Source organism: Ammodytes marinus, assembly GCF_949987685.1.
Source record: "Ammodytes marinus genome assembly, chromosome: 7".
Lineage (NCBI taxonomy): Eukaryota > Metazoa > Chordata > Actinopteri > Uranoscopiformes > Ammodytidae > Ammodytes > Ammodytes marinus.
The window spans coordinates 3,957,460-3,977,076 of record NC_137211.1 but is presented as its reverse complement, the minus strand read 5'-3'; the positions used below and the strand labels follow the sequence as shown (position 1 = coordinate 3,977,076).

General features: G+C 37.5%; 1 protein-coding gene across 1 annotated transcript; it reads left to right on the top strand.

Annotated features, from left to right (window-relative positions):
* Positions 1 to 1,360: 1,360 nt before the first annotated feature.
* LOC307253676 (uncharacterized protein) lies at positions 1,361 to 5,532 on the top strand. The gene is made up of 6 exons (XM_080031803.1): positions 1,361 to 1,435; positions 3,757 to 4,098; positions 4,273 to 4,407; positions 4,587 to 4,688; positions 5,036 to 5,073; positions 5,412 to 5,532. The coding sequence occupies exons 1-6, from the start codon at positions 1,396 to 1,398 to the stop codon at positions 5,460 to 5,462; spliced, it is 708 nt and encodes a 235-aa protein (XP_079887929.1). The 5' UTR covers positions 1,361 to 1,395; the 3' UTR covers positions 5,463 to 5,532.
* The last annotated feature ends 14,085 nt before the right edge of the window (positions 5,533 to 19,617 follow it).

The window sequence follows — 19,617 nt, the reverse complement described above, 5'->3', positions numbered from 1 at the left end:
TACTTAATTTGACCACACTATAGAGTTGTGTTAGTGCCACCTGGAATAAATGTGACATGCCCTGTAATGCCATACAAGACACACACAGGGTTCTGCACAGTATCTTAACTTAACATTATCTGTTCTTAGGATGGTTCTCTTCTGGACATAGTTTTCGGATGTCCCAACTTGGCGGTTACAGCCCAGAGTGCTCCGTTTATCACTGAAAACACTGTTGTCTGTTTTATTTCTGTACACTTATCTCATCAATCCTTTTTTAAATGTACTTGTTTGGAATTGATACTTTAACAAAAACTAGTGTATGATGAAACAGGAAGTGTAAACAAACTAATGTACTTCTCAAACAAACACAGGTTTGCAGCTGTATGTGCGTCTGACTCTGTTCACCTTGATCATCGTGTCCTCAGCGGTGGCTTTGCTGATATTCTTCAGGAAGAGGAACAGGGCAGCTGCAGGTGAAGCTTCAGGAAACACACTGAACATCTAAAATGTCACATTTCATAAAAAATACTGAACTTTTTGGTCTCAAAGTGTGTGTCTCTCTCTCTGGCCCTAATCTTCTGAACTGCATGTTTTTCAGAACCTCGTGTGGACAGTGACTTTGTGAACGTCCCGGGGGTGAGTGTGTCTCTGTAACATCTCAGCATCATTAGTGTTTGGGACACAAACTGATATTTATAAAAAACAAACCCCACTTCTCTTCCTGCAGGCCTACGCAGTGTATGAGGAGGTCGGACGGAAGAAAACATCTATAGTTTAAACTTTTCACTGCAGCCAGTACAGTAAAAATAGTGGTAGGATTTTAGCTTTGGGTTCAGAAACCAGCGTCTTTTGGATTAATTTAGTAAAATAATTTGAATCACTTCATTGGCAGAAAACAGCCAAGATTCGGGACATTGTCATTTAAAACTTTCACGTCAGCTTATATTCCCGAGTAACGTGCCATTTATTATCTATCTACCACTAACCAAAGATGTTTGGTTATTTTAAGTGTCTTTATAGACAGTTAACATGCAAGCAATGTAGTGTTTGTGCCAAACATGTATTGTATATCCATAAAATATATATTTTCTAGTTTGTTTTATTCTCTTTAAATATAAGTTGAGTCTTATTAGAAGCTGTTTAAAGTGGCAGATTTTGCCAATTGTTTTCACTAAACAAGATTCAATCAAGAACAAAAATTAATGAGATTTAAGTTACAAACATGCACATTTTTCATGTAAATTGGTCAACAAACTTGCACATAATGGAACAGAAAAAGAAATCTAATAAAAAGGGGAGGAAAGTGTAGTGTGTGGTGTTTGAAGGAGGGACGACATCATATAGAGAAGTGTCAAGTTCCTGGTTTGTCAGTTACTAAGAAAGAGTCAGCGTGAAACCACCAGAGCCTGAAACATGAACGTTGGACACACTTTGATCTGTTTCTCTGTCCTCAGTGAGTACTACTCTCAATTTACTATTTCTATTCTCTCTCTCTCTCTCTCTCTCTCTCTCTCTCTCTCTCTCTCTCTTTTTCTATTTTCTATCATTCTTATTTCTTATTAAAGGGATATTTCAGTATTTTTGAAGTGGGGTTGTATGGGGTACTTTTGGATTAGCAGACTTCAGTATTGTACTGTTGCAGAGGGGGCCAGCAGAAAAAAAGCCTTTTTGCCACATTTATATAGCCTTACCTTCAAACACTTGTACGCAAAAGATAGGATTTTTTCACTGCTGATTTGCAGACTGATACGCTGTACTTTTAGCATTTATTTTTTATATATTAGGAGAAAAAAAGTTTTTCAGCTTCTGCTACAGTGAAATCTCTGCCAAACTCCTCAAAGCACTGACCACCATCTCCATAAGGACTGACTAACAAATGCATTAATACCTCATACAACCACACTTCAAAAATACTGACCTATCCCTTTAAGTTACTTTTTTTTATTTAAAGTTTAACTTTGCAGTTGGGGGGAAATTTTATTGTGTCTAGACGTGTTTTCTTTCACCACATCGCATGCCAGTTTATTCACATGTCGGTTTCTGAGGTTAAACATGAAGTTCTGCTTTTACTAATTTTGAAATATGTTGTTCCTTAAAGGGGCACTGTGTAACATTTTAAGTAATTTATTAGCTTAAATCAGTCCCTTAAAAAAACTAGTGATGTAATATTTTATACCAAATAAACACACAGAAATAAACTTACAGAAAGCCTGTAGCTTTTGATTGCGTTTGCGTTCTAGTTCTTCTTTCTAATGATCCCTTTCTGAGAAAAGGCTTTCACATGACGCACAAGTATGAGCACTTGGGTCCTAATAGCTTTGTCCTTTTCTGACTATACTTCCTTTTAACCTGGTACAGAATAGACGTCATTGAAACGGTAATTACGTAGCCAATCAAATGTTCTTTATCCGCTGTGTACTTTCACAATCTGACTCTAATAAGACTGTAAAAGGCTCCTGTAGGTGTATTCCATTGCGTATAGGTGCCTATAGTTTTATACAAAGGTCGAAAAACAGCCCGGCTCAAATGTAAGGGTAATTATTAGGGCTGTCAAATTAACGCGTTAATTTCGATTAATTAATCACAGAAAAATTTACGCGATTAAAAAAATTAACGCAGATTAATCGCACTTCTATAATGCCCTTTGACCCGGTGCAAAAGTGGTGCATAGCTGCACCGAGCTGCACCTGAAGCAGACACAGCCCGCGCGGGTGAAAGGGAGAAAAGTAAAGAGAGAAGCAGGGGGCCGAGGGCTCTATAGACGGTTTAATAAGCATGAAGGTAGGAAGACATCTTACTTTATTCTCCGCAGCCAGTGTCTGTGCATTATTGATTTAGTGGGTGCAACAATGTAGGCTAGGTTCAAAACAGTATCTCTCAATCTTTCTCCCTGTGTCTCAATTTTGTTTGCTAGCTGTCTCGTCGTCCGCGTAAACGTGTGTGTGTGTGTGTGTGTGTGTGTGTGTGCGTGTGTGCGTGTGTGTGTCTCTCAATATTTTTGCCTATGAGTACGACGATGGTGAATGAATCGGCATAAGCATCTGTGGCAGTGCAGCGCTGTCTGTTGTGGAGACAGAAGTTACGAGAGACGGAGAGAGAGAGAGTGAGAGTGAGAGAGAGAGAGAGAGAGCGAGAGAGAGAAACAAACTGTAGTAGGCTATACAGTTGTTTATAAACAGGTATAAAAGCGTCATAAAAGTATGCGATTAATTTAGATTAATTAATCACAGAGCCTGTAATTAATTAGATTAATTTTTTTAATCGCTTGACAGCCCTAGTAATTATATATAGTGAATCACCAATTTCAATGCATTTGTCAATAGGCCACGTGACACAGAGAGAGCAGATTATATGTCTCTGGCTCTCACTACACAACCTGTTGTTAGATAAAGCACTTTGACAAAACAGTTTGTAATAAGTGTACTAATGTGCGTACGTCAGAAATATTTTTTTATTTGTTCAAAGGGATTGTGGCAAATACATTTAGTTTTACAGTATATCCCCCCCTTGCTTCACTTGTATATCGTTATGAAAAAAAATAAAAATTCTGGCTATGCTCTTTCATGTGCACTTTTGTACTGTATAAGGGACCTTCAAGTTCTTAGAAGCATTTTAATTTAGTATTCTCAATATAAGGCATTTAAAGTCTACATTTTTTAATTGCGCTTTCGTAGGATAAATTCAATCGTAAATAAACGTCAGACACATGTTTTCCAGGTAAGGCCATGGAGACGGGTTGTTATAGTAATTATTGATTGTTCATCTTTTCAACAGCACTTGGAGATGGAGACACTGGTATCAGCAATGCAGAAATCACCGTCCATACAGGGACTGAAGGAAGAAACATCGACGTTGCATGTTCATTCTCTGTCTCTGGGAGCAGGAATTTCTTCTGTAAAGACAAATGTGAAGGAAAAGGCGTTCTCATTGAAACAGATGATGACAAAGCTCAACGAGGCAGATACAGAATTCATTATAAAGTAGGAACTGATATTGATATTATGTCTGTGACCATCACTAACCTGACTAAGTCTGACGCGGGACGGTACCGGTGTGCTTTAGACAGAGGGTTGGCTCCAGATTCATACGAGGACTTTGAGATCAGAGTTAAAGAAGGTGAGTTTGTTCACAAATACCTCAACATGTTAAGTAGAATGCTCCTTAAAACCAGCATTGTTTGTAAAATATCTGATAAACTGTCACATGAATGTACACACTTAAGTTGATTTGAATATGTATCGACACTGACACATTGATCCATCGACTTGTACCACTGATCATGTTTCTCAGCTCCAGTCAAACCAAAACCAAACTGGACTCCCCGACCTCTTCCTACATCAACAACGACACCACAGAGTTTCAGCTCCACGCCTCCATCAACCTCCTCTGACGCCACCAAGCAGAGTCAACCGCCACCACCTACAGGTCCAGGTACATTTACATAATTCAAAGGTATTTTAACAGTTTATAACTTCTGTTTTCCACAGGTCTCCTACTTAATTGAATCAAACTATAGAGTAATGTTACTGCCACCTGTAATACATGTGAAAGATTCCCAAAACTGATCTATACTATATATATATATTTTTTTCAAACAAACACAGGTTTGCAGCTGTATGTGCATCTGACTCTGGTCGCCTTGATCATCGTGTCCTCAGCGGTGGCTTTGCTGATATTCTGCAGGAAGAGGAACAGGGCAGCTGCAGGTGAAGCTTCAGGAAACATACACACTATCAAAACTTCTATCTAACTATCAAAGATTACTTTGCTTCACCATCGTCATATTACCATTATTAATCTGACATAGTCACATATAAATACATTACCTCATGGCCATGCATCCTGCTGTCTCTCTTTCACTCGCTTCCTAAACAAATGCACATACCACCGGCACGTGCTAGCAAAGATATTTAGGACAGCAGGCACTGGTTTTGTAAAAGCACTACTGCTTTTGTCCAAAGGGGACGCCAGAATCAACAATAACAGAACTTGTTGGTCTCAAAGTGTGTGTGTCTCTCTCTGGCCCTAATCTTCTGAACTGCATGTTTTTCAGAACCTTGTGTGGACAGTGACTATGTGAACGTCCCGGGGGTGAGTGTGTCTCAGTAACATCTCAGCATCAGTGACTGTGAGGGATCGTGTCTGTGTTCCCACAGCCCGATGGTCCTACATTTCTAAGTAATCTAACTATATAACAGAGAATAGTATGTCTGCCTGTCTGTCTATCTGTGTGTGTCAGTCAAACTCCTATTCTAACCTCTCCCTGTCCCTGTGTGTGTGTGTGTGTGTGTGTGTAGTAACCCTAACCACCCAGCTGTGATGCCTGAATCTAATCGCACATTTCTGGACCATAGGGCTGTGGGAACATAAGGATGTTTGGGACACCAACTGATATTCATAAAAACCAAACCGCTCTTCTCTTCCTGCAGGTCGACACAGTGTATGATGACGTCGGACAGGAACACACATCTATAGTTTAAACTTTCCACTGCAGCCAGTACAGTAAAAATAGTGGTAGGATTTTAGCTTTGGGTTCAGAAAACAGCGTCTTTTGGATTCATTTAGTAAAATAAGTTGAACCACTTCATTGGCAGAAAACAGCCAAGATTCTGGACATTGTCATTTAAAACTTTCACATCAGTTTATGTTCCCGAGTAACGAGCCATTTATCATCTATCTACCACTAACTTTGTTTGTTTTGAGAAGGAAGTCCTAAGAAAGATGTTTGGTTATTTTAAGTGGCTTTATAGACTGCTAACATGCAAGCAATGTAGTGTTTGTGCCAAAAATGTAAATCCATAAAATAACTTGTTAACTCACTGTAACATGAGCCTGCACCAAAGCAGTGTGGCAGTGTGATGATGCAGTACCACCAGCGGCCACTAGAGACCGACAGCAACAACCTCTGACTGTAACAAACTTATATAAAAGTGAACAGTTTTCTCTCTTAATATTTAACTTTATGTGTTTGAATATGTGTCTCAATAAAAATGAATTTGTATATTTACAAAATAAGTCAATGATTGACAGGTGTCTCAGCCAATCACTATCAGTGGATGTTGCATTCTGTAACAACAAAAATAAAGTGATAACATGGAGGTGATGAAATTGCATCTGAATTGATAAAAACAAGTGTTAGAATTGAATTTGAAATGGAAATGGATTGATACATGATCAAGTGATCTGATACATTTGAAATTGGTTTTATTAAAACAGTTTTGATGTCAATAAATTAGAGTTTTGTTTTTGGTATTTCTATTGAACATTTAACATTGACACTAATTATATTCAAACGAAAATTACTTGAGCCATGAATGAGATTTAAGTTACAAACAAGAAAAGTTTTTATGTAAAATCATCAACAAACTTGCAGATAATGGCACAGAAAAAGACGTAAAGAGGGGAGGAGAGTTAAGGTGTTTGAAGGAGGGACGACATCATAAAGGGAAGTGACAAGTTCCTGCTTTGTCAGTTACTTGGAAAGAATCCCCGTGAAACCACCAGAGCCTGAAACATGAACGTCAGACACACTTTGATCTGTTTCTTCGTCCTCAGTGAGTACTACTCTTAATTTACTATTTCTATTCTCTCTCTCCCTATCTCTCTCTCTCTCTCTCCGTCTTTCTCTCTCTCTCTCTTTCAATCTAATGTCTTACTAACCTTCAGTGCATCTCAAAAAAACACTCGCACTCTACCTCCTTCGGCGCTTAAGGTGTCACTTTGAATTGATATGTAGATAAAAATAACATGAATGTATTTTTCCACCAATTTTTTTTTATAACTTTATTTTTCAACTCGAGTCCTCACCATACAAACCATATTCATCTTTATTTTAAGGATTTTAACCTTTTTAAATTCCAGTTGTTTTAGAAAAAGACACTAGTTTTTTTTAATGAAAAAACACAAAAAATCAATTAAAAGCTAAATAATTAGTCTAAATTGGATTTTTTTGAGTGGGATTAGAAGAGTGTGATAGATGTCAAGAATTAACAACAATATTGAATTGGATGCATTTCTATTCTTTTTGCTATTTAAGGGCCATTAAGGGCCATTGTACGGCACACAGAATTCTATTAAAACCACACTTTTTGACCCTGCTGCCAAAAGATGAGAGAAACTGATTTGTTTTATTATTCTTTTGGTTCCTTGTACTAATATCTTGACATTTTCCATTTTTTGTGTTTTTTACTAGTTGTTGCTAATTTCACACAAATGCCAGTGTTTCAACTATAGGCTAACATTTAAATTTGCACTCCCTTGCTACTTAGGCCACTGCAGGCCACATGAATAAATTATTTAAGATAACATGCTCTGTCTGGGTTCTTCATAATAGCATAGAGTAGTGTATATGTGTATTTCAACAAATATGTATTTGTGAATATGTGTGCCTGTGTGTGTATCCAATAACAGATAGTGAAATTCACATAGAAATACAGCTCAATGTAAATCCATGAAAACAGCATGTTTCGATCCCATGGTTAATTGAGGATATATTTGTGAATATGGTAATATTACACATTCATTCTGCTTTTATAACTTGAAATTTAATATTTTTATGATTTTTTCAGATGTTTTATGAATTAAGTCCTGCCTATAGCCTTTACAACTAATAACAATACAAAATGAATCACAGTTCCCTCGTTTCCACTAGGGGTATCTTTGCTCTTCAGGCTATAGGCCTGGATGAAATTCACGCATCAGCTGTAAAATAGTAAAAATGTAAAATGTCAAGGTATAAGCACAGGATGAATGTCTAATATTACCAAATTCATGTATTTAACCTCAATTGACCATGGGATCAAAACATGCAGTTTTTATGGATTTACACTGAACTGTTTTTCTCTATGTGAATTTGAGTGTCCGTGTTTGGAAACACACACAGACACACACACACACTTATTTGTCGAAAAACACATCTATACTATACTATGCCATCACTAAGAATACAGAGAGAGCATTTTAGCTGAAACAATTTATTCATGTGGCCTGCAGTGGCTAGTAGCAGAGGAGAGCAATATTAAATCTCAGCCTGTAATTAAAACCAATGGTATATGAGAGAAAACCGATGCAATTTAAAAAAAAATACAAAAAATTTAAATTTTCAAGACATTATTGCAAGGAAATAAAACAAAACAAAAAAATCTGGTTTCTATCAGCTATTGGCAGCAGGGTCAAAAAATGTCGTTTGAATGGGAGTCAATGAGGCGCTTATTTGGCCAAGGAGGCTGAGTGTGAGGAAAATTAATATACAGTGCATTATAGTGTAAATCAATGAATTGAGGTTAAAATTCATAAATTGGTCTGAAAACATTAGACTTTAGACTTTATTGTCCCCAAGGGGAAATTCTTTTCCACTTCACATTACATTTAAGGGCCGCATGCCGGCAGACAAGACAGATGGACAACAAACACGACAAAATAAACATGCATACAGAATATATAAACAGAGTGGGACTGGGGTGTTTTATCTTGGCCTTTTGTTGAGGGCTGCTATGGCTGCAGGTACCAGGCTTTTGCCATAGCGAGCCCTCTGGCACAACAGGGACCTGTACCTGCGTCCGGAGGGCATAATGGTGAAGTGGCAGTTGAGTGGGTGTGTGTTGTCCTGTGCTATTGTAAATGCGATGCGTGCGATGGCCTTGACATTGAGCTCTGACAGTGTGGGTGTGGGGAGACCGATTAATTTGGCAGCTATGTTTGTGACACGTGTAAGCTTGACCCGGTTTTTGACAGTGAGCATGTTAAAGAAGCAGGTGGAACAGTAGAGCAGGATGGGCTGGACAATGGTTTGATATAATAGAAGGAGGAGATGGGGTGCAACATAGAGTCCTTTGAGTTTGCGTATGGCATACAGCCTTGACCAAATATGAAGCCATTTGCATGAACACAGCCTCAGCAGTTGTGAAATGAAAAACCAAAATGTACCTAAAAAGGCCTAAGATGCACTGAAGGTTAAAGGGATATGTCAGTATTATTGAAGTGTGGTTGATACACTGCTTTTTATCATTTCAGCATTTCTTTTTTAGGTAGGCATTTATACTGTCTATGTAGAGAAAAAACCTTTTTCAACTGGCTTATTACATGACTGTGCTGATCACCAGCTCCATTAACACTAACTATGCACAAGTACTACCTCACATCAAAAATACTGAACTATCCCTTTAAGTAACTTTTTTTTTCATCAAAGTTAAAATTTTCAGTTGGTGGAAAAAGTTTGTCTTCGTCTTTTCTTAAACCACATCTCACACCATTTTATTCACACGTTGGTTTCTGAGGTTAAACAGGAAGTTCTGCTTTTACTCGCTTTAGTTTTTATTTCCCTAAAAGAAATAGTGATGTTATATTTTAGTTTCTTAAAATAACTAATGATCTAGTATTTCAGACTTAACACAAAGTGCATTTTTGCCGAGTGTCATTTGTACTGATCGGATGCTGCATAGTTTGTCTTAATTCATCCCAAACAGCTCTTGTTGTTAGGGAAATTAAAGTAAAAAAAAAAAAATGCACTGTTAGTACAAAGCTTATCTGGCATTTTGCTAGCTATAGTGGCTTCCCTTGGTTTACATACCTGTTTACAGGGCCGATGGTGGATAAATACATTTGTCTGAATCTGACTATTTAGGGGAACCACAGATAATAACTGATACTTGATTCTAGTTTCTAACCGTGTAACCCATAATAGGTTTATTTTCACCGGAATGGAGTAATTAACAACTATAGCAACTTTACCCATCAAGTCACAGAGTGGTGGAACTAGACTGTTATTAGTATGACTCTAAATGTGAAGCAAATCAGACTGCAGTATCTTACAGAAAGACAGTAACTATTGATTGTTCATCTGTTCAACAGCGCTGGGAGATGGAAACACTGGTCTCAGCAATGCAGAATTCACTGTCTATACAGGGACTGAAGGAGGAAACATTAGAGTTAAATGCTCCTTCTATTACTCTGGAAGAAGGAGGCTCTTCTGTAAAGGCAAATGTGAAGGAAACGGCATTCTCATTGAAACAGATAAGAACAGAGCTCAACGTGGCAGATACAGCATTGAATATGAAAGTAATGGTATGATAGCTTCTGATATTCTGTCTGTGAGCATCACTAACCTGACTAAGTCTGACTCAGGACAGTACACGTGTGGTTTAGAGAACAGACTGTTGGTTCAAGATTCATACAAGGACTTTGAGATCAGAGTTGAAGAAGGTGAGTTTGTTCACAAATAACTCAAAATGTTTATTCTAATTCTTCTTAAAAACCAACAGATAACGTGTAAAATATCTGTCACATGACTGGACACTGAAGTTGATTTGAATAGCGATATGATATTGACACATTGATCCATCGACTCTTACCCACTGATCATGTTTCACTGCTCCAGTCAAACCAACACCAAGCCAGACTCCCCAACCTCTTCCTATATCAACAACAACACCACAGAGTTTCAGCTCCACACCTCCATCAACCTCCTCTGACGTGAACAAACAGAATCAACAGCCTCCAGCTACAGTTCCAGGTATATTTATATAGTTCAAAGGTATTTTAACAGTTTCTTACTTCAGTTTTCCACAGCAACAAAACATGTTGGTATTCTGCTTAATACACTCAACAAAAATATAAACGCAACACTTTTGTTTTTGCTCCCATTTTTCATGAGATGGACTTAAAGATCTAAAATTTATTCCAGATACACAATTGTACCATTTCTCTCAAACATTGTTCACAAATCTGTCTAAATGTGTGATAGTGAGCACTTCTGCTTTGCTGAGATAATCCATCCCACCTCACAGGTGTGCCACATCAAGATGCTGATCTGACATCATGATTAGTGCACAGGTGTACCTTAGACTGTCCACAATAAAAGGCCACTCTGAAATGTGCATTTTTTTGCTTTATTGGGGTTCTGGGGACTCAGAACCAGTCAGTATCTGGTGTGACCACCATTTGCCTCATGCAGTGCAACACATGTTCTTCGCATAGAGTTTATCAGATTGTCAATTGTGGCCTGTGGAATGTTGGTCCACTCCTCTTCAATGGCTGTGCGAAGTTGCTGGAGACGGCTTATGGTGGAGAAATGAACATTCAATGCACGAGCAACAGATCTGGTTGACATTCCTGCTGTCAGCATGCCAATTGCACGCTCCCTCAATGCTTGTGGCATCTGTGGCATTTTGCTGTGAGACAAAACTGCACATTTCAGGGTGGCCTTTTATTGTGGACAGTCTAAGGCACACCTGTGCACTAATCACGATGTCAGATCAGCATCTTGATGTGGCACACGTGAGGTGGGATGGATTATCTCAGCAAAGCAGAAGTGCTCACTATCACACATTTAGACAGATTTGTGAACAATGTTTGAGAGAAATGGTACAATTGTGTATCTGGAATGAATTTTAGATCTTTAAGTCCATCTCATGAAAAATGGGAGCAAAAACAAAAGTGTTGCGTTTATATTTTTGTTGAGTGTAATTTGAACCAAACTACAGTTTTGTTTTCATGACATTAAAGACACATGGATTTTCTCCAACGTTAATCTGAAAAGCGTGTATCAAAGTTATTCCTGATTACCAAAACTGAGGTGATGACCAGTGCTTATATTAGGGATGGGCATAATTAATCGATGATCGATCATTGATCGTTAAGAATTTAGTCGATCACGTGAAATTGTTATGATCATATAGCCGTTGTGTTGCGCAGTGTGAGTCCCGATCCAAGGCAATGAGTTTCACTATGTGGCAGCACCAAAGACTGTATGGGCAGCAATTAAACATCCTACCAGCAGGGGGAGATGCTTAACTAGTAGTAGGAGACAACAGAACAGGCTCAGGCAGCAGCCTGCGAGCTGCCGTAGATGTCAAAACATAAACAGGAAGAAGTCAAGGCGAAGTTTGGCATCGGATAGTTTTAGAACCAAAAATAATCAAGTTCGTCAAACATTGCTACAAGTTCATAACCACGACAACCCAAATGATGTACCACTTGTACATTGAAGCCTACATCCGATCTGACCCTGTTTAACGTGTCACGTTAGCCCCGCTAGCATTAGCAGCTAACTTTAGCGTCTATGCTTTCCTACTTCGCCTTCATCAGGGATCTTAATTGCACATTTTGTTTTGTTTGGCATTTTGCTAGCTATAGTGGCTTCCCTTGGTTTACATACCTGTTTACAGGGCCGATGGTGGATAAATACATGTGTCTGAATCTGAATATTTAGGGGAACCACAGATACTAACTTATACTTGATTCTAGTTTCTAACCGTGTAACCCATAATAGGTTTAGTTTCACCGGAATGGAGTAATTAACAACTATAGCAACTTTACCCATCAAGTCACAGAGTGGTGGAACTAGACTGTTCTTAGTATGACTCTAAATGTGAAGCAAATCAGACTGCAGTATCTTACAGATAGACAGTAACTATTGATTGTTCATCTGTTCAACAGCGCTGGGAGATGGAAACACTGGTCTCAGCAATGCAGAAGGCGACGTCTATACAGGGACTGAAGGAGGAACCATTAGAGTTAAATGCTCCTTCTATTACTCTGGAAGCAGGAGGCTCTTCTGTAAAGGCAAATGTGAAGGAAACGGCATTCTCATTGAAACAGATAAGAACAGAGCTCAACGTGGCAGATACAGCATTGAATATGAAAGTAATGGTATAATAGCTGATGATATTCTGTCTGTGAGCATCACTAACCTGACTAAGTCGGACTCAGGACGGTACACGTGTGGTTTAGAGAACAGACTGTTGGCTCCAGATTCATACCAGGACTTTGGGATCAGAGTTGAAGAAGGTGAGTTTGTTCACAAATAACTGTTAATAGAATGCTCCTTAAAACCAGCAGATCATGTGTAAAATATCTGATAAACTGTCACATGACTGGACATTGAAGTTGATTTAAATATGTATCGACACTGACACATCGATCTTTCGACTTGTACCACTGATCATGTTTCTCAGCTCCAGTCAAACCAAAACCAAATTGGACTCTCCGACCTCTTAACATCAGTTTTCCACAGGTCTGCTACTGCCACCTGTAATACATGTGAAAGATTCCCAAAACTGATGTGTATATATATATATTTTTTTTCAAACAAACACAGATTTACCTCTTCCTGCATCATTCCAGCTGTATGTGCGTCTGACTCTGGTCGCCTTGATCATCGTGTCCTCAGCGGTGGCTTTGATGATATTCTGCAGGAAGAGGAACAGGGCAGCTGCAGGTGAGGCTTCAGGAAACACACACACTATCAAAACTTCTATCTAACTATCAAAATGTACTTTGCTTCACCATCGTCATATTACCATTAATAATCTGACATAGTCACATATAAAACAGTGATTTTTGAGAACCGGGACAAAAGGCTGTCTGCCATATGTAACTGCTGTTATCTTTAAAAATACAAATATTTAAAATTGTAGATGTTATTAGGGATTAAGAATAGAATGTCTGGAGCACAATTATCAGTTTAAATTTAATTTCATCAATATTATGTCAAATATTTGACACTTGTTATCTTCTCATGACGTCCAAAACTGTCTCCACAGAGAGGGTTTCAATCTTTCATATGCAATAAAACGTACTTTAATGATTAAAAAGTGTTTTTTTTCATCATAAGCAACACTAAATAATCTCTCATATCAATAAACACTGTTTTCCTTCAACACATTCATGTTTTATATGGTTTCAAAGTGGTGGGACACTTTTTGTCACCTCCGTCAGACAATCCATTAAAATGTAAGAAAATCAGCCAAAATAAGGGGCAGCTGTCACTATGAAGGACCTCTTGTCACATTCTACCTCTGCAGAGTACATTAGAGTCAGACAGGCTCTGATAAGTGTTGTGGTTTTAGAATATTTTACATTCCAAACCTTGAAAGTCATGCGTCACAACCATGATACGTCAACACCGACTTAAAATTTCTGAAGAAGTTATTTGAATAATTTTATATTCCTGGAGTAGTTCATACTAGATTTTTATCATCAACAGAAAAAACAAATGGCTAACTAGATTAATTCCATTTGTTTTGTTTAAGAAACGTTAAATATGTCAACACCGTCAGATGTCAACTCCGTCAGATTTCCTGTCTGACGGTGGTGACAGGCCAATGACGGAGTTGACATTCAATGAGAAGGCATCATATTTGGGTGGTTTTCAAGTTATTATAATTATATTAAATACAGAAATAGGGTTTAGTTTTTCTAATACTGTATTTATGGAAACTCTCACAATCTTCTTTTGTCATGGATGATTCATAAAAAAGTACAGGATGATATACACAATGAGGCGATTTGGTCTGAGTCTTTTAGAGCAAGTCTGATTGAAAGACTGTAATGTGAATCTTGAATTAACGCTCAACCAATAATATGCTGTTATAAAATCACTGTTATTGATTATTCTACGTATTTGATAGTTATCTGGGTTTTTGTCACCACCGTCCGATAAGTCAAATTTATAAGATATACTTGTCAACTCCGTCAGATTTATATTATTATGATAAAAATACATAATGATATTTCATAGTTGTTGAGGAATGGTTGGTCATATGTGAACATCTAACCAGTCACCTAACATGAGAATGTGTTTTGAAATTTGAAACACATCTTGATTGCTACTAATTTTAAAGTAAACATTCTATTACACAGTTCAACTGAAGAACATAGAGGAAAATCGATATAAAATATCTATAGTCATATACATTTTGAAAATATGTTTTGAGGTCTCTGTCAGTCTAGGTGAATACTTGGGTCTAGCATAAATTGGGGGGAAATTAATTTGTGTTTGGTGTCTGACGGTGTTGACACAAAATAAGGAATGGCAAGGTAAAAAGGATAAAAGCTGGGAGGTTGTATCAAAGTGTAGCTCAAAAGCTTAGTATATGTTGAAAACATACATGTAATTTAATTTGCCTAAACATAGGGTTTGTATTTTTTCAACATTGCACCCTGTTTTGTCCCACTTCTCAATAATCACTGAAATACGTCACCTCATGGTGGCCATGCATCCTGCTGTCTCTCTTTCACTCTCTTCCTAAACAAATCCACGTGCTAGCAAGGATCTTTAGGACAGCGGGCATTGGTGACGTGACAACAAAGGGGTCGCTAGAATCAACAAAAAATGAAAGATCCTCGTAGAACGGTTTGATCTTAAAGTGTGTATGTGTCTGTGGCCCTAATCTTCTGAACTGCATGTTTTTCAGAACCTCGTGTGGACAGTGACTATGTGAACGTCCCGGGGGTGAGTGTGTCTCAGTAACATCTCAGCATCATCAGTGAGGGAGCGTGTCTATGTCCCCACAGCCCGATGGTCCTACATTTCTAAGTAGTATAACTATATAATAGAGAATAGTATGTCTGTCTGTCTGTGTCTTTCTGTCTATCCGTATGTGTCTGTGTGTGTGTGTCGGTCTCACTCCTATTCTAACCTCTCCCTGTCCCCTTACCCTAACCCTGTGTGTGTGTGTGTGTGTGTGTGTGTGTGTGTGTGTGTGTGTGTGTGTGTGTGTGTGTGTGTGTGTGTGTGTGTGTGTGTGTGTGTGTGTGTGTGTGTGTGTGTGTGTGTGTGTGTGTGTGTGTAAAGTAACCCTAACCACCCAGCTGTGATGCCTGAAGCTAATCGCACATTTCAGGACCATCGGGCTGTGGGAACATAAGGATGTTTGTGACACCAACTGATATTTATAAAAACCAAACCGCTCTTCTCTTCCTGCAGGTCGACACAGTGTATGAGGAGGTCGGACAGGAGCAAACATCTACAGTTTAAACTTTCCACTGCAGCCAGTACAGAAAGAACTGTGGTGGGATTTTAGCTTTGGGTTCAGATCTTCACATCTTTGGAATTAATTGAGTAAAATTCCTTAAATTACTTAATTGGCCGAATAGAGGCAAGATTGTGAACTTGTCCTTTAAAATTTCAGTTTATATCTATTGGAACCTGATCCTGATTTATTATCTACATTCCATTAAAGGATTAGTTCAACATTTTAGAGCCCCAGAGTCCCAGTAAGCACACAGGAGCGTTTAATGACGTTGTAAAGTTTATCTTTTGACCTGCTCCCGTTGACTACCAGTGTTTGAGCTATGCTAACCTGAATGATCGACCTAGGCCTATTTGTATTTAAAGAAATGCACGCACAGTTACAGGAACGGTTTCTGTCGCCTTTTTGTGAGCTGGAGATTGAGGCAAAAAGCTAAAAATACTTCGGTAAAAACTTTGGTTGTTTGAAAAGGATGAGCTAAGAGAAATGTTAATATTTGTATATTTTGAGTGGCTTTATAGACTCTTAAAGCTATACTGCGTAACTTCTGTCGCCCCCTTGAGGAATTCTAAGTAGTTAGAACAACACTGTCTGCACATCTACATGAGGTAAGCCTTTCGATAATTGTGCATGGATTTTATACCTTCTTCTGTACGTCCAGGTTTTTTCTTAGCTGTAGAATCAACAACTGAAACATTTCTTGGGCTCTTCTTGAGCTCCTGCACCAGTGTCAGGGGGGGGACACCAGTTTGTAAACGCTGCCATACTGAGAAATACAGAGAGAGTTTTGTGGAGCTGATAGCCTTTATCAACTTTGTCAACTCATCTGGTGATGGCTTGAATGCAAATGTTATTCATTGATGTGTAAAATGTACACACTATAGCTTTAACACACAAGCAATGTAGTGAGTGAGATATTTTCTTAGGGAACCATGGGAGGGGGTAATATTGACAGAAAAAAATAAAGAATTTTGATAATAAAGTTGGGATAATTTTACCATAAAACATTTCTTGCAGAGAAAAAAATAGAATACTTTCAGAGATTCTGAGGTAAATTCATACATTTGCAAGTTATTGCTTATATTTGGGTTGAAGTTCGGGGTTCACACAGAATTTTCATTGGTAAAATTAACAGTAAATGGTTAATCTAGCAAAAATCAACAATAATTCTTATTTGTGAATTGTGACTGATTTTAAAATTGGTTTTATAGTGTGATTTAACATTGTGTGTCACCAAACAGCTTTGAATGTTAAGAGTGAATATGAAACATTCCTTTGTGTTTATTGCATCTACACAAATGTACATATTTAGTTTTTGCAGTATATTTCTGTATTTTTCTTAAAACTATAGTTTGTTTGTTTGGATGGTGAATTCTGTTAAATGATTTATCTCAAGCATTAATACCAAATGAAAATAGTGGCGTAAGTATTAAGATCCTTTATTTAAAGGTGGAGTCAGTGATTCTGGAGAACGCTTGTTGTCAAAATAACTTTTTGGCGCAAAATCAGTGAATATCTCCTACTGATCCGCTACCTGTCCGTACTGTTTGTGCGCTGGAAAAAAATCTGGTGTTAATACACAACCTAGGCTCTGTAAACGGGTATGTAAACAAAGGGGGTATGCAATCAAATGGCTGCCCATCGTAGCTAGCAACATGCCCATTTGGCTTTCTACAGAATCACTGACTCCACCTTTAAGTAAAAGTTCTAGCACCACACTGTAAAAAATACTCTGTTACAGGTAAACGTTGCAAGTAAACATGTGTAAGTATAATCATGAAAATGTTCTTAAAGTGTTTATTATATTAATATATATATATATATATATATATATATATATTAATATATATATATATATATATATATATATATATATATATAATAAAGATAAAATTGTATTGTAACAAACGTTTACGAAAAATGTATGAAATATTTATTTGGAATGGTTAAAAAAAAATTATTAAAAAAATTAAAAGTCAATTTCAACACAATAAACTCTAGACCTGCTCGAATAGGTGTTTGAAAGAAGCCTGGGTTCATCAAGTCCTTCCCTCATTCTCCCCCATAGAAAAGTATAAAATCCAATTTTTCCATTAAGAAAAAAATAACAAAAAACAAGCCGATTAATCTGTGAGATTTACATTTTCCTTCCTAATTTCTGTACTTTGAAAATATATATCTTTTGTACATTTGAAAATGATGTATGTATTATATCTATACATTGATTGAAACCATTCTACAACAGTTCTTAAATTTAAAGTGAAACAAAACAACTGATGAAAGAATGAACGAGAAGAGAACCAGTGATTTAAATATTTTTAATGAAAATAAACTTGACATGAGTTGAAACGTTGGCAGTTTAAACAGTATATGGTCTTTACCTTTTACAAAACATTCCAATAAATATTTTCAGCCAATCACATCCTCTGATTTTGCGTGTGACATCACACTGTTCCGTTTAGATCGTTCACAATCTCTCCAGCGAGTTCGTAAACTTAAGGGTATACAAAAAAATATCAACAATTCTTTTCACAAGTGCTTTTTGTTTTCGGTGTGTTTCTCTACATGTGCTGTGGACACAAAGGCAACGACAGCCAAAAACCCAAAACAACATAAATTATATTTCCACCGATTTAAAGGTGGAGTCAGTGATTCTGGAGAACGCTTGTTGTCAAAATCACTTTGTCAAAATCAGTGAATATCTCCTCATGATTTGCTACCTGTCCGTACTCTGTGTATGCTCTGAAAACCTGCTAAAAATAGTTATACACAACGGGATTGTTGCTAGCTATTATGGGCCTTGTTTGTTTGTATAGCCTTTGTTTACACAGCCGTTTACTGAGGCTAGGTGGTGTATTAACATTTAATTTTTTGTCATGAGGAGATATTCACTGATTATGACAAAGTGATTTCGACAACCAGCATTCTACAGAATTGCTAACTCCACCTTTAACTCCCCGTGATGCCTCGATGCAAAGCACAAAAACACAATAAAAAAAAAAAATTAATTTAACATAAAATGTATAAACAATAAGAAACAGTACGACAAACACGTATATATTTCCCTTTACATCCCGACACAGTGCACAGAGAATAATAAAATTAAATAATAATAATAATTGTTCGATACAAAACACAAAATAAACACAACAGGTTTGAGGGTGAAGTGAAGGCGGTGGCACGTCACAGGTTAACACAAGGAGGAGGGTGAAAAGCTGCATAGAGTCAACATCACAAATCTCTAATGTAGAGACCACGACTTAGGACGATCGTGTGCCGTGTGCGCTCTGGTTAAGAGACTTATATTTACCACTCTGGTGTCCTGCTGCTTTTAATGTCTTATACATTTCATCATCAACTTAAAAATGAAGGAAGCGTAGCTGGTTATTGGCATATATTATTATATATATGATATAATATATATATTCTCCAGAGCATAACCCAATTTCCGTAAAGTTTATCAAACTTAAATGACAAACATGAAACTAACTCCCCAAATTACATAGAAGGATTTTTTAGCTTTAGGGTTTACAGAGGCTTTATAGATATTTGGCCTTCAACTTTATTTTGCAACACAGCTTAGATTTTGACCACAACATATTTGTATTTTCAATTCAGTCAATAATGGAAAATCATCCAAACACTAAGCAGGTAATGAAATGGCCACATACATCTAGTATTAACGGTAGTATTAGGATAACATTTCTGCAGGAATCAGTTAGTTTTTATTACACACACACACACGCACACGCACACACACACACACACACAAACACGCACAAGCACGCACAAGCACACACAAGCACACACACACACACAAACACGCACAAGCACACACAAGCGCACACACACACACACAGACACACAGACACGCACGCATGCA